This window comes from Anarrhichthys ocellatus, unplaced genomic scaffold (assembly GCF_004355925.1).
Source record: "Anarrhichthys ocellatus isolate YVR2014 unplaced genomic scaffold, GSC_Weel_1.0 scaffold1, whole genome shotgun sequence".
Classification (NCBI taxonomy): Eukaryota; Metazoa; Chordata; class Actinopteri; order Perciformes; family Anarhichadidae; genus Anarrhichthys; species Anarrhichthys ocellatus.
This window is the reverse complement of record NW_022280031.1, coordinates 7,391,843-7,404,897: the sequence shown is the minus strand read 5'-3', so window position 1 is coordinate 7,404,897 and position 13,055 is coordinate 7,391,843. Positions and strand designations below refer to the sequence as shown.

General features: G+C 40.1%; 1 protein-coding gene across 1 annotated transcript in view; it reads right to left on the bottom strand.

The window, feature by feature from the left end:
- The window catches only part of gata2b (GATA binding protein 2b), a 9,645-nt gene extending 7,303 nt beyond the window's left edge, over positions 1–2,342 (bottom strand). The window contains exons 1-3 of the mRNA XM_031854124.1: positions 2,217–2,342; positions 1,565–1,980; positions 414–980 (exon numbers count right to left, since the gene is read on the bottom strand). Coding sequence (XP_031709984.1) covers positions 414–980; positions 1,565–1,790 — 793 coding nt within the window. The 5' untranslated portion in view covers positions 1,791–1,980; positions 2,217–2,342. The remainder of the gene's footprint in view (positions 1–413; positions 981–1,564; positions 1,981–2,216) is intronic.
- Positions 2,343–13,055: the final 10,713 nt, after the last annotated feature.

The following is a 13,055-nucleotide window of genomic DNA, read 5'->3' as shown; positions in this document are numbered from 1 at the left end:
TGTGTGTGTGTGTGTGTGTGTGTGTGTGTGTGTGTGTGTGTGTGTGTTATGTAACAATACTGTGAAATGATCCTTTTAGGAATATTTACAGAGTAAAATGTTGCATATAAAAACAAAACGATGCAAAGCTGCACTATTTGGTCAATAAACTCATCCTTGCACCACAGATACACAAATCGAGTGCCATGGGATGATTCAAAAATGCATTACGTTATTTTGTATTTGCCTGAGACTAACTATTTTTTAGTTTTAGTTCAGTTTAATTGCCACTGATTCGCTACAGAACAGCAGACCGACTAGGTCGATAAATAAACTCACAGATAAGCTTCTAAGTCCAAATACTGTCTGACTATTTTCAGATTTCATTTATTTTATTTTTAAACTAGTCTCCGGTGTGTTTGCAGTGGACTCACCGATGCAGGACCGTGTCTTGCCTTTGTTCCTGCAGCTGAAGCTGGATGAAGCTCCCAGCAGGCTGCCCGGGTGAAACAGACTGCTGCCGTACTCATGTGCCGGGAGGGAGTAGGGATACGTCGGTATGGGATGGTGGGTGGAGGGGGTCTGAGCGCTCATGGAGGCCAGACTGCTCCTCAGCGAACTGGAGTCCTCCAGCTTCATCCCTTCCGATAACGACACATGGTATTTGATAGATTCCTTCTCGTCCATTCTGGAGGCGCAGGGAGACGCGGCCCCTGGGTCCGGTGATACGTCCTTTGGTGGCGTAGGGGGGAAAGTGTACAGATGCGGGCTGGAGTGGGACGGCGGCGTTAACGAGGATGCAGAGACCGTGTTTGAGTTGCTGCTGCACGGGTAGACGGCAGAGAGTCCGCCAGGAGACGCGGATCCGGGATGGTGGAGGCTGGGCTTGCTGAAGGGGCTGACGGACCAGGCGTTGTGGTGGTGAGCCGACAGGGCTGCTTTCCCTCCGTCCAGCCATGAAATCCCCGGGCTGTGGATGAGATGAGTCCCCGTCAGACGAGCTGAGGAATAATACAAAAGACAAAGACGGATTTAGCATTCAGAGAAACTGTGTGGTGTTTTATGTCGCATGCGAGTTTGAATGCAAAATAAAGTAGGCTAGACTTGTTGATTCACCGGACACACTGGCCCGATTTAAACGTGCAAATAAAGTATCCTGACACATATTCAGAAAATAGACAATATATTCCTGATTGCACACGTATTTATTTCTTAAATGTGAATATTTTGTAAAAAAAAAAAAAAAAAAAAGAATCCCAAATATGTGGGTTACTATAAAAATAAATGTGACAGCGTGAATGTAACAAGCCAGTTTATGAGACTCATGAGCCAGCAATTATTCACAAGGCCAAACATTCATTTTAATTAACGTTTCAAACTGCAGAAAAACTGACAGATGATGTTAATTGTGTTAAAATAGATACAACGATCTGACGATTATCATAACACACGTAGGCAATTGTTTGCAGAAATGTATATATCATTTTGCTTAGTTAATAATTCCCATACTGCAAAAGCCAACTACGAGTTTGTGGCTTGTGTGTAGGCCTATTGGCTGAAGTCGCCCCCTTGTTGCTCATCTTACCATGCGCTTGGCTGTAGGACACTCTGGCCCTCGCAGAGTTGTGGTAGTACGGGTTTCCTTGTGAGTCCAGGTGATTAAAGAAAACATCCACCTCATCCGGAGGCAGGAGCTGCGCCGTGGGCTCCATGTAGTTGTGTCCAAGGCCGTGGTGATGAGAGTCCGGGTGTTGCCCGTTCAGCATGGCATGGTGATGCATCCAGCGGGGCTGATCAGCCGCCACATCCATCGTTGTGGCTTCTGTGTAGCGCGCTTTGTAGTAAACGAATATCCAGGGAGAGGCTGGTCTAAAATGTGTGTCCTTTACCAGATCTTCACTGTGTCCATTTACAGTAGCAGAGTAATGCTTTTGTTGTGGTTCCTCTGACTTAAATTCCCTCTCTTCCTCTGGACATCGAGTCGAATTTTGCACTGAAAACCTGCAACAAGCAAAAATATGTTAATATTTTTAAGACAGGGGTGTTGTGCATCAGTTCTCTAAACGCAGCTCGTGTGGTGCGAGTATTGATGCCACTTAAGACAACCAATCTCCACCCAAAGTATTTACTACTACATCGCTCTCCTCACTACTCACCCACAACCCAATACGCGTTTTCACTTAAAACGCTCAATAAGGTGCTTCACTCAACATGACACTAAGATAAACATGCCGTACCTTTGCCAATGTTGTTTTATCCGCAGCGTCCGACTAGTTAGCGCGTCTTTGCAAAACTGCTGCTGCAGGTCCTCTCCAGTAGTCGGCTGGTGTTTGTCAGAGTCAACTCCGTCCACTGGGACTTAAAGCAACACGTATAACTGTGGCTGACAGCGCAGGGCTAGGCTTGTCAAGCTCATGGGCGGAGTCACCATTAAAGCTTTGACTCAGCCAATTACACACCACCTCTGCAAAACCTCAGAGGCGGTTCCCCCACACCAGAAAAAAGATTCTATAACACTCTTAAGGAGAGACATGGCCTGGCTGCTCAGGGCCAGGCCTATATTATGACTTTGTTGTACTTTATGGAATTGATTGTTTCAGTACAATATTCATCAGTGTAATATTCCTTGAAACATAATATATAACATAAACTAACATAATTATTATCATAGCTGCATATTTATAGCTGTAGCCTACCCTGTGAATATGTTTTTTATAAGGGCACAGCATGACAACCACAGACAAATGATTATACAAATAATGTTTTGGGGTGAGCTGTCCCTGCATTGTCTCTCCATAGATAAACACCAAACATGCAGACGCCAAGATTCAAATAAGTTTATATTACTGACATGTTTTGGTGTGTTTACATGTGTCAGTGACAATTGTATTTAAATCCAATGTCACCATATCATTATTTAATCATTTGGTTGTGGTTGTCATGATGTGCCCTTATAAAAGATAATATTCACACTTTAATTATTTAAGGAAACTTTTATCAATGAATAAAATGTTAAACAGCAATGTCCCCTAAACAAAACACTGTAAGAGTTTACGAGTTTTAATCTGCACGATAAAAGCTCCACCGATGTTAAGATATGTTCAGGGTTAATTATTCACCCATTACTTTATATTGAAGTGAAGAAACAACATTTTGTGTGAGTAATTGAACATATTACATTCTCTCTCTCTCTCTCTCTCTCTCTCTCTCTCTCTCTCTCTCTCTCTCCCCCTCTCTCCCTCTCTCTACCCTCGTGCATGATTGACAGACAATAATTGAAGAGGGAGCGCGTGCAGCCCCGACCGGCAGACACTGCCGCCTGCTTGACGCCGTCTCCTGACGTCAGTGCTTCTTAGAGAAGAAGAAAAAACAGTCAGGACATGAACTTTTTCGAGAGAGAGAGATAGAGAAAGAGAAAGAGAGAGAGAGATAGAGAAAGAGAAAGAGAGAGAGATAGAGAAAGAGAAAGAGAGAGAGAGATAGAGAAAGAGAAAGAGAGAGAGATAGAGAAAGAGAAAGAGAGAGATAGAGAGAGAGAGAGAGAGAGAGAGAGAGGAAGCGAGAGAGAGAGAAGGAGAGAGAGAGAGAGAGAGAGAGAGAGAGAGAGAGAGATGGGGGTTGCCCGTATAGTCTGCTGCAGTCCCAGTGGATGATCTCGAGGAAGGACACTGCAACTGATATTTACGCAGCATTAATAATACATCATCATCCTGAATGTATTCTGTGATTTCGAAGAACAGGCCAACAAGCACTGCGTGGCAAACTACTGCCAAGGTGGACTAAAAATATTACATTAGATTAGATTAGATTAACAAACTCTAATGTGTTCAATAATTACTTATTTTCGCGGAAACACACCTGCACGAGCAGAACATTTTGTGAACTTTTAAGGAAAAATGTTGCCGTTATGCATCTCGGTTATCTTCTAATTATGTTGATGCAGCCTGTGCTGAAGAAAACCTGCTTGCTGTCCGCTGTTTGTGTGAACCTGTTTTAATTCGGTTCCCTGTCTTGTCTTTTGGCAAAATACCTGGCATAGCCAAAACCTCTCTGAAGCAATTAACATTAACACTATCACACTTGTAAAAAAAAAGATGGGCAACAGTGCCCAATTTTTGAAATGCAAAAACACACAACATATTCGCGAGGCTATGAGTTTGCAGGACACGTGGGTTAATCTGACTGGAATTTGAAATATATTCTCTTTAATCACAACTTCCAACTATGCAGCTAAAATTGCAACACACATCAACTTATTAGAGCTCTTCTTGAGTTGTTGGTAGTGTAGCCAAAACGTGGATGGCCAAATAAGAAAACAACAAAATAAAGGGACCACGTGACATGATTTTAATCAGTCTGATAATTACGATATTATCTATCTATCTATCTATCTATCTATCTATCTATCTATCTATCTATCTATCTATCTATCTATCTATCTTGCTGTTTTTCAACATTTACTAAAACATTTATTTACAAACAACTTCCCTTCATGTCACACTTAAAGTCCATGATAAACTGCAAGGTCGGATGATTAAAAGGCCTATATTTAGATAAATCTGTTTGTTTGTTTAATCAGACTGCAATGTAAATAACTGAAATTCATCATTTACGCAGAGAAAACGATTCCTTTCGAGCAGTATTAAGAGGAAATCTGGCGTTTAGACTGAAGAAAGCCGAACATACCGGAGGGACAAGTGTGGCAGCATTAGAGCTCATCAGCATGATAATGTGGAAATACACATGCTTTGAGTGTGAGCCCTTTTGATCTGGCGTGGCGATAAAACCTTATCGGCGGCAAACATCCACTTCCATTTTAGGATTTGACATTAATTCAATCCGCCCTTCTTTTTTTACTGGTCTTCTTTTTCTCACACGAGCGCAGGAGAAAGAGTGAGGTCACAGCCCGATTCAGCTCTGAGAATCTCATTATAGGACAGCCATTTTAAGGAAGTGGTTTTACCTCATAATAAAGATAAAAATGAAACGTCACTATGGTATATAATACAAAAAATGACAATAGATCAGTAGGCTAATATAGACGTTTATTATTAGTATTCATCTTAATTAAATTTGCTGTAGGATTGGTAATTATTATAGGCTATAGTGGTTATGATGATGTTATTTTGTTTTACATTTTATGGAGTATTTTTTTTCATTGTGTATCAAATTAATAATGTTCTGCACTAAGAGCTTATTGCATTGACGCGTGCTTGAATGTATGTGTGCGTGCGCGTGTGTGTGTGTGTGTGTGTGTGTGTGTGTGTGTGTGTGTGTGTGTGTGTGTGTGTGTGCGTGTTGAGTCGCTCCCCCAGATTGAAAGAGAAATCCAATGCTAGGATCCTTGGGTCCCACTGATTATAACGCATCCCGGGGTAATTTTTCATCGGTGCTGGCTAATCTTTGTTCTTTGTGAAGATAATAAATAGCCTAATCGTTATCAGCAAGCTGCTGGAGGTGTCGGGGAGAATGGGGGCTGATCGGCCCGGGAAATAGGCTCCAAAGTGCTGCGGAATAAATGGCATTTCTTATCTCTCGCTCCCAGATTATCGCCGCCTTTTCAAACACGCACAACAAATACATCTAATGCAGCGAATGCATCATTTACTGGAGCAGATCTGTGTAAATGATAGATAGATAGATTAGAGGAAGGGGGCTGCATGGAGGAGGGGGGTGGGGGGGGTGGGGGCATGGTGTTGGCTATTATTTACAAGTTTAATGTTCTGCATGTGCAAAGTCTTTATTCGGTGTATTTAGACAGCATAAATACAGATCACTTTTCCATTATTTTTAAGATATCTGCAGGAGCCATCTGCGGTTCCGGTTCTTTGTTGTGGTATCTTATTTCTTTCATGTTGGATTTGACTGGATAAGAGTTAAACAGACGCAGCCGCTGCCATCCAGGAGAAAATATATTTGAATAATGTTTTCAAGTGTTGGGAATTTTGCAAAAAAAAAAAGCAAATGCGATTAAACCAGAGGTGTAAAGCAGTCTGTCACGAACAGGCCATGTTAGATATACTTGATATTTGAAACTCATAGGACAGAAGTAGTGGGGAATTGATTTCATTTTTATTTTATTTTTATCATGCTCTAAATCTGTTTGGTTGCAATCCTGCAGTATTGTGTTACTTTAAATAATGAAAACAGTGAAGATGGTTTGATTAGGCCATTGACCAAAGTTTAATTTTACCTAAGTATCATTATAACACAAGGTTATCTCCTATTTTGACAAATTATTTAATAATTTCCTCAAAACATCTATTAACCAAATTATAATGAATGGAAATGGGAAAATTAGTTTCCAATTTCTGGCTTGTCTTGAAGACACAAAGACATAACTTCACAATTTTTTATTTTTTTATTATATATTTATTGAAGACACAAAAGCTGTAGTTGCATGCTTGACACAAATATGAAAAGAAATATCCTTTATTGGCAGAAAGAATAAATAGAGGAACCTTAGAAAAGGTATTTTTCCATTATATACAAACTGGATGCTTAATAACTTGGCAGCTGCAGCAGCCCTGGGTGCTGCTGATGGTCTCCAGGGTAACAGAGATAACAGCGCAGTCATTTTCCATATCTTACAGTCTATTATATTCAAGGATTAGTTCTCCTTCCCGAAAAGGTCAAACATAAAGTCAAGCCAACCAGGAGTGCTTCTTCTCCTCCTCCTCCTCCTCCTCCTCCTCCTCCTCCTCCTCCTCCTTCACCCTACAGTGACAGAGCATTTACCATTTTTTTCCTTCATATTATAGTTAAACCAATGCGATGACCTTTGCTGACATGCTTTGATAGATACAAACCTCCCACAGCAGAAAACAAACCTCCCTGAATTCCCCTTTAATATCATAAGGACTCATGTGTTGGTGAACAGTGATTTTCTTTGGTTAAGCACCGCTGTGCACTATAATTATATTTTTATGTTGCACTTTTCTCTTATGCATCTAAAATCCTAGTTTCTTCCTTTGCTTCCTCTTTTTTCAAGAGACAAAAACAAAGATTGGATTATACAACACCTCCTCGGTGGTATGCAGGATTGTGCAGTACTAATCACTAATCATATAGATCAAAACATTTGAGAATTTCTGGGGTAGCAGCCCGGCAGTCCAAGAGTCGTAATCACAAAACATCCTTACTGGCAGAGTTTGGAGAAAGGCCTAAAAATAAAGGGCGTGTCAGTTATAACTTCAAGAGTAATTCACAAAGTTCAGCCTCCTGACCTGCTGACAGAGTCAGTCATTTGCTGCAGGTAATGTGTCTCATTATTCATTGTCACATGCAACAATAATCAACCTTTACGAGCATATTTTGATCGCCGGTGAGTTAATAAGAATCAAATCAACTCATTAACAAAACAAAACAATCTAATAACACCAGAGATGACAGTTTGCACATCTCTCCACTTGGACACCGAGAAAAACTGTTGTTTGCTGATGAACTTGAAATATTTCAATGTTTCAGCTGTCTGTTAAAATTATGCTTGCAACTAAAATGTGCTCTCAAGATTTACATCTGCCTGACAATTCATTGCTCATTGAAAATATTCACCAAATGAAATAAATGAATAAAGTAGAGTTTAGAATTATCATAGGATGTCTATTCGATCATTAAAAAAAATCCAAATCTAATTAAAAATGTATTAAAATTAGATTTCAAAGTTCATTAAAACATAATTCATTAAATCAATTAATTTATCATTTATTTTGTGTTGAATTTGCTTCAATTTAATTATTTATTATATTTTATAAAAATATTTATTTTATTTGATTCAGTTATTAATTTATTTTAATCTGTTGTATGTTTTTTTGTTTAATTTAACATTTGCTGACTGACTCTGACTGACTCATCCATCAACAAGTCACTCAGTGGTGATAGTATCGGGTTAGGGTATATATACATACTATACATCAAGGAATCTCTGTCTGTCTGGGTGTGCTTCGCATATTTCCAGAACCGTTCATCTCCACACGTGGCGGGTGTATTGCTGGGGATATGGACACCTGACACATTCCATATTATTAAACTTTCAATACATAAGCGAACAGTGCTCTGTGTAGCAGCAGCGGCGGAGCATCAAGGCTCTGCAGTCCATCATGTCATCCACAGCAGGCAGACAGCGGTTCATTGACTGCAGGTCACTCGTTCTACTGGATGCTGGATATAGCCTGCTATTGCTACATTTTCTTCAATTGTATGTTTTGCCAAACTACCTTATAACACTAATAACGTTACCTCCAGCTAAATACCTCTGCTAAGTAAATCCATGCTCAACTTTATATCCGGAGTGGTTATGCCAAAACAAGCAACTAATACGTCTATTTGGCAATCACCTCCACTAAGAGTGTTTCACCAATGTTTCTGACTGGGAGTGACCACGGCCAAATACAAACGGAGTCTTTCTTTGCTTTTCATCCTTTTTCTCTAACTGGGAATAGTGGTATTGGCAATGGTAAAAGAAGTAGGACTTCCTTTTTTCAAAGTAAAACTACTAATTACTAATAGTAAAATGACAACTATTAATATTTATTTTTACTTAAATGTTAACTTCAAGTGAAGAGTGAAAGAGAAAGATTATCGCCACAATGTACTGATATTTACTTAACGTCTGTTCAACAGCTTTCAATTCTAATATGATGAATATGATTGAAAATTATTTTGGGGACAATGAGTTAGAATAGAAACATATTCAATATTTTTCATATCTACGCATCATAACAAATCTATAACTGTTTGAGGCCCCTTTAGTTGCCTACCTTACCTAACGGTAAAGTTATAAAGTATATTTCTCTGGTGTTTCTGACCGTGAGTATACGTGACTTGGGTATGTGATGTCATGGCAGGTGTATTGCTAAGAACCCAAGGAAGCGCAGTGTTGAGTATGTGTTGAGTTTGTATGAGCCGTTTTTATTATTCAGCCCGTTGTGGACAGGCATGTTTTGAAATGTCACTGCAGTAATGAGTAAAATCTTTCAGAAGCATGATGTCATCCAGAGGAGGCAGTGTTGAGGCAACAGGTCAAAAGTAAGGGAAATTTGAACTGGTATGAAATAAGGTGTACCTCTACTCAAGTACTGTTTGAGTATGCACTTAATCCTATGTCAGTGTGCTTTCTTAAGTGTGTATGTATGCAGAACATTCTGTCTCTCATTCCATGGCTTTAGTTATACCCATCCTCTTGAACTACTGTTGGTCTTTACATAGTCCGGAAAAGGAGTTCATTTTTTTTCAATGTTTCTCAGTGAATCTTTCAAGGAAAATCGAATCTTCTCCAGCTTGATGTGATATCCTTCATCCTTGATCCATATTCTGTGGGTAGGTGGTGAAACATATTTCCATTTAAGAAGTATGAGGCGTCTAGCAGAGAGGTAAAGGACATAATTCCATTAAGATACACTTTTTACTTCAAGTAAAAGTTCTTCTGCCTGAAGATTGGGATGATTTATTCTGAGTCCAATCCAAGAGAGAGACCGGTCCACACAACCCTGTGTTAAAGATGTCACGTTGTTGGCCATGATAGCGTTTATCCTGAAACTGTACTCCATCGCTCCTTTCATTAAGAGCTAGTTCCATATCATGAAGATTAAATTATACGGTATTCATACCTTTTTACAAACTGGACTCTGTGCATACATTATATTCTCCTGTTACTGTTGGTTTACACACGTCTCGCTGAAAGTTTCCAGTGTCTCCAGTATCTTCTGAATGTCCCTACTTGATCCCTTACTTCACTGTGTGTAGTCTTGAGCAGAATCTTTACAAAGTCATTACAGGTCAGAGGTTCACTACTTCACTTCCTACCCAGAGAGCAGCAGGAAGTGAAAGTTTACAACACCTTGTCACTAACAACCTGTCAGTCAAACTCTGTCTCACCGGAGCTGTTCAGGGAGTTGTAGAATTCAAAACACCTCCTTTTTTTCTCAACATGTGTGTGTTCATCAATTTCAGACAACGTGCTTTTATTTTGTCTTTACGGGAATCCAGTTCCTGTGGGAGCGGGAGTGTGTGTGTGTGTGTGTGTGTGTGTGTGTGTGTGTGTGTGTGTGTGCTGGTGAGCCAGTGTACATGTTTAATAGTGTGTGTAATAAAGATTGCGAAGGCAGTTGCTAGTCATTAAAGTATTTGCTTACTGGCCAGAAAACTAGAAAAGCTACTTATGGTCACTTGAATTCAAATGTTTTATGCAAACGTTTGTGCTAATCCATTGAGTAGATATTGAGATAGTTCACAGGATGAGCAAAATCTTTGACCTGCTGGTGGCGCTAGATACAAAGTCAAGAGATCACTAATGTCAATAAGTTTAATTCTCTGGAAACTATGACTTGAACCGACCATCCGACCGACCGACTGATGGACCAACGTTGACATCCATAGAGACGTGAAGCTACCCTCAGATAGACCAACATTGTCTCTGGCTTTTCCTCATGTTTTCTTTCAGTCATTCACATTATTTTAGTCCATGTCACATAGGGAAAACTGGGTGACAGCGATGGCCGCCAGCAAAAGGTTGAATATAATGTGTCCACAACTTAATTGACAAAGACTTTACTGCAATATGTAAGTGCAAACGTGTGCTTTATATTGTCTGAAGGTTTAGGTTCTGTGTGTGTGCATCTCTTTGTTCACTCTGTGTTTGATCCTCAGTGATCGTGAGTCTATAAATCCCCTGACTTTCCTCTTCCTCCTGTGAAGAAATGTTTACCTCTTTGCTTAAGCTGATTCTCCAGAGCTAACCTGTCGTCTGTCTCACTCACACACAGAGAGAGAGAGACACGAATAAACAGGATCTAATCCATCGCTACCCTTTGTTCCTCTCTGTCTCTCGCTCTGTTCAAGTCATAAGATTGCAGTTACAAACTACATGTGTGTGCGTGTGTGTGTGTGTGTGCGTGTGCGCGTGCGTGATGGTGAAGAAGTGAAGTACAGTATGAAAGATGTATTAAAGCAGCCTAATGGTCAGCTGTGTTTCTTTTCTTCTCTGTTGCCTTCTCTCTTGCACCTGCAGAGTCGAGGCAGAGTAAAAAGACACACACACACACACACACACACAAACACACACTGTTCAAGTTTCATAATTCTTTCCCAGACACCGTGTGCATGTTTGTTGGTTTATTAATGTTTTCCTGGTATTTGTGGATTACGATGAGCTGCATCTGACCTGGTGGTTTCCTTTCATCTGTGTTTATGTCAGTCTGCATTATCAGATTAGATAATCCTTTGATTTCAGAAATGGAGTTTGCCTGATCAGCATTCTCAATCTCGTCACCTTTCCTCTCGCTACAGTATTTTCTCCTTCTCCCCTCTGTATCAGAGTGACAGTTTGGTGGATTATAATGGAAACAGTCAACACCAGAGACTCTGATTCAAACGGGAACAAAAGCAGGCAACTGATGTGAAGCATTTCCACCAAATAATGTCTTGGGCTTGAAGGTTTTCAAGAGTATTTCTGGATATATAAATATTTGTTCTTTTACTTGAATAAAAATGAGTCCCAAAATTATTTTAGAATCGGCACAAATTCACTTTTAAAGCTTGTTTTTTTGCAGACACAACATTGACATTTCATCACCGTGCAAAGTTGAGAGTGATCATATTGATAATGGTAGCGCATGTGAATGAAGAACAAAAGGTGTTGCACCAGGAAGCAGTGAAAGCCTCGACAGTTACTTGGACTCTCTGTGCTCCAGAGAAAGGTTTTATAAGATGCTTTCAAACTTTGTTTTCTTGACTTTTCAAATCTTTACAACATTATAAGGCTTTTAAGGCGTCAGTGTATACAGCTTAAGTTGAGGGACAAAGACACTGGAAAATGGCGTTTTATGTCACTTTCTGGTTTGCTGTCATTCACAGTCATGGGGGAGGACTCATAATTCACTGCTGTGATATTTTTTTACAGGCATCAAAGCCCTGATCATTCAAGTAATTCAGCTTTGTCTCTGCAGTGTCACATGAGTGTGTGACAGTCACCATTTTCAACCACGTGGGGGAAAAGAGTATATTAGCATCAAGTAGACAACAGCCAGATGCTGCATATGCTTAGTGTGAATTATATAAATATATTTTCATTAAAATGTTACTCAGGGTTACAGATCTTCACACACAAAACAACCCCTCGTGTTTTTTCACCTCCCTGGAAAAAAAAAAAACTTTTTCACTTTCTTTTGCAGATCTAGAAATGACAAGAGATTAAATGAGGCCTCGCACATGGCGCCCCCTGTGTCCTCCCCTCCTTACTCCCCCCTCCTCACCCCAGCTCCTCACCACATCAGGATACACTTGTTCTGGTGAATTCCGGTTTCAAACGGAACGCTGCTTTGCTCTGGTTTTCTGCAGGACCAGTATTAAAAACAGGCACAGGCTGTCTCTCGGTGGCCCTGTGGTCAGGGAGGGGGAGCCTCCAACGGCCTGTTGTACTCACACACCTTCGAAACCTCACGCACTCCTGCTTCCTCCCCCTGAGCCTTCCTCCCATACTCATCCTCGAAAGGCCACATGCGCACCCTTATCACCATGTGAGCAGAATAAAGAATTAAAAGTTCCTTCCACAGGACGCAGAGGTCACCACCTCCTCCTGCGGCGTTCACGCTGTTACATCACTGATTCCTTTTCTACTTTAGACACACCGCTGTTGAACCTGTCTGGAAAATACTCTAACTATTACATATTATAACTGTATTTTGAAGTTATGAAAAGAAAAATCTCCAATTCTTCTAGTTGTAGTATTTATGTTGTCCTTTGACCTCTAACCTCTGTTATGGTGCCCTAGTGTTGAAAAGAAGAACTGCAAAGAGTTTTGGGGTTTGAGTTGAACCTCAAACCCGCAAAAAACTGTATTTTAACAATTTGTAAGTCAAAGCTGTCTTGTTTTTGCTCTTGTTCTGATGAACCCATCCGCCTGATGTATCAAAAACACTGAACGAAATCAAGTTTTACTAAAACATATAGCTTGACATCATTTACCTTCTCATGCAGTAGTGTTCACATAAACTTTACCCAGTTATTGTTTTCAACTGTTTATTTTCATACAGAGCACAATATCTATTGTTCTGTAGTTTCTCTGTGCAGAATATGTC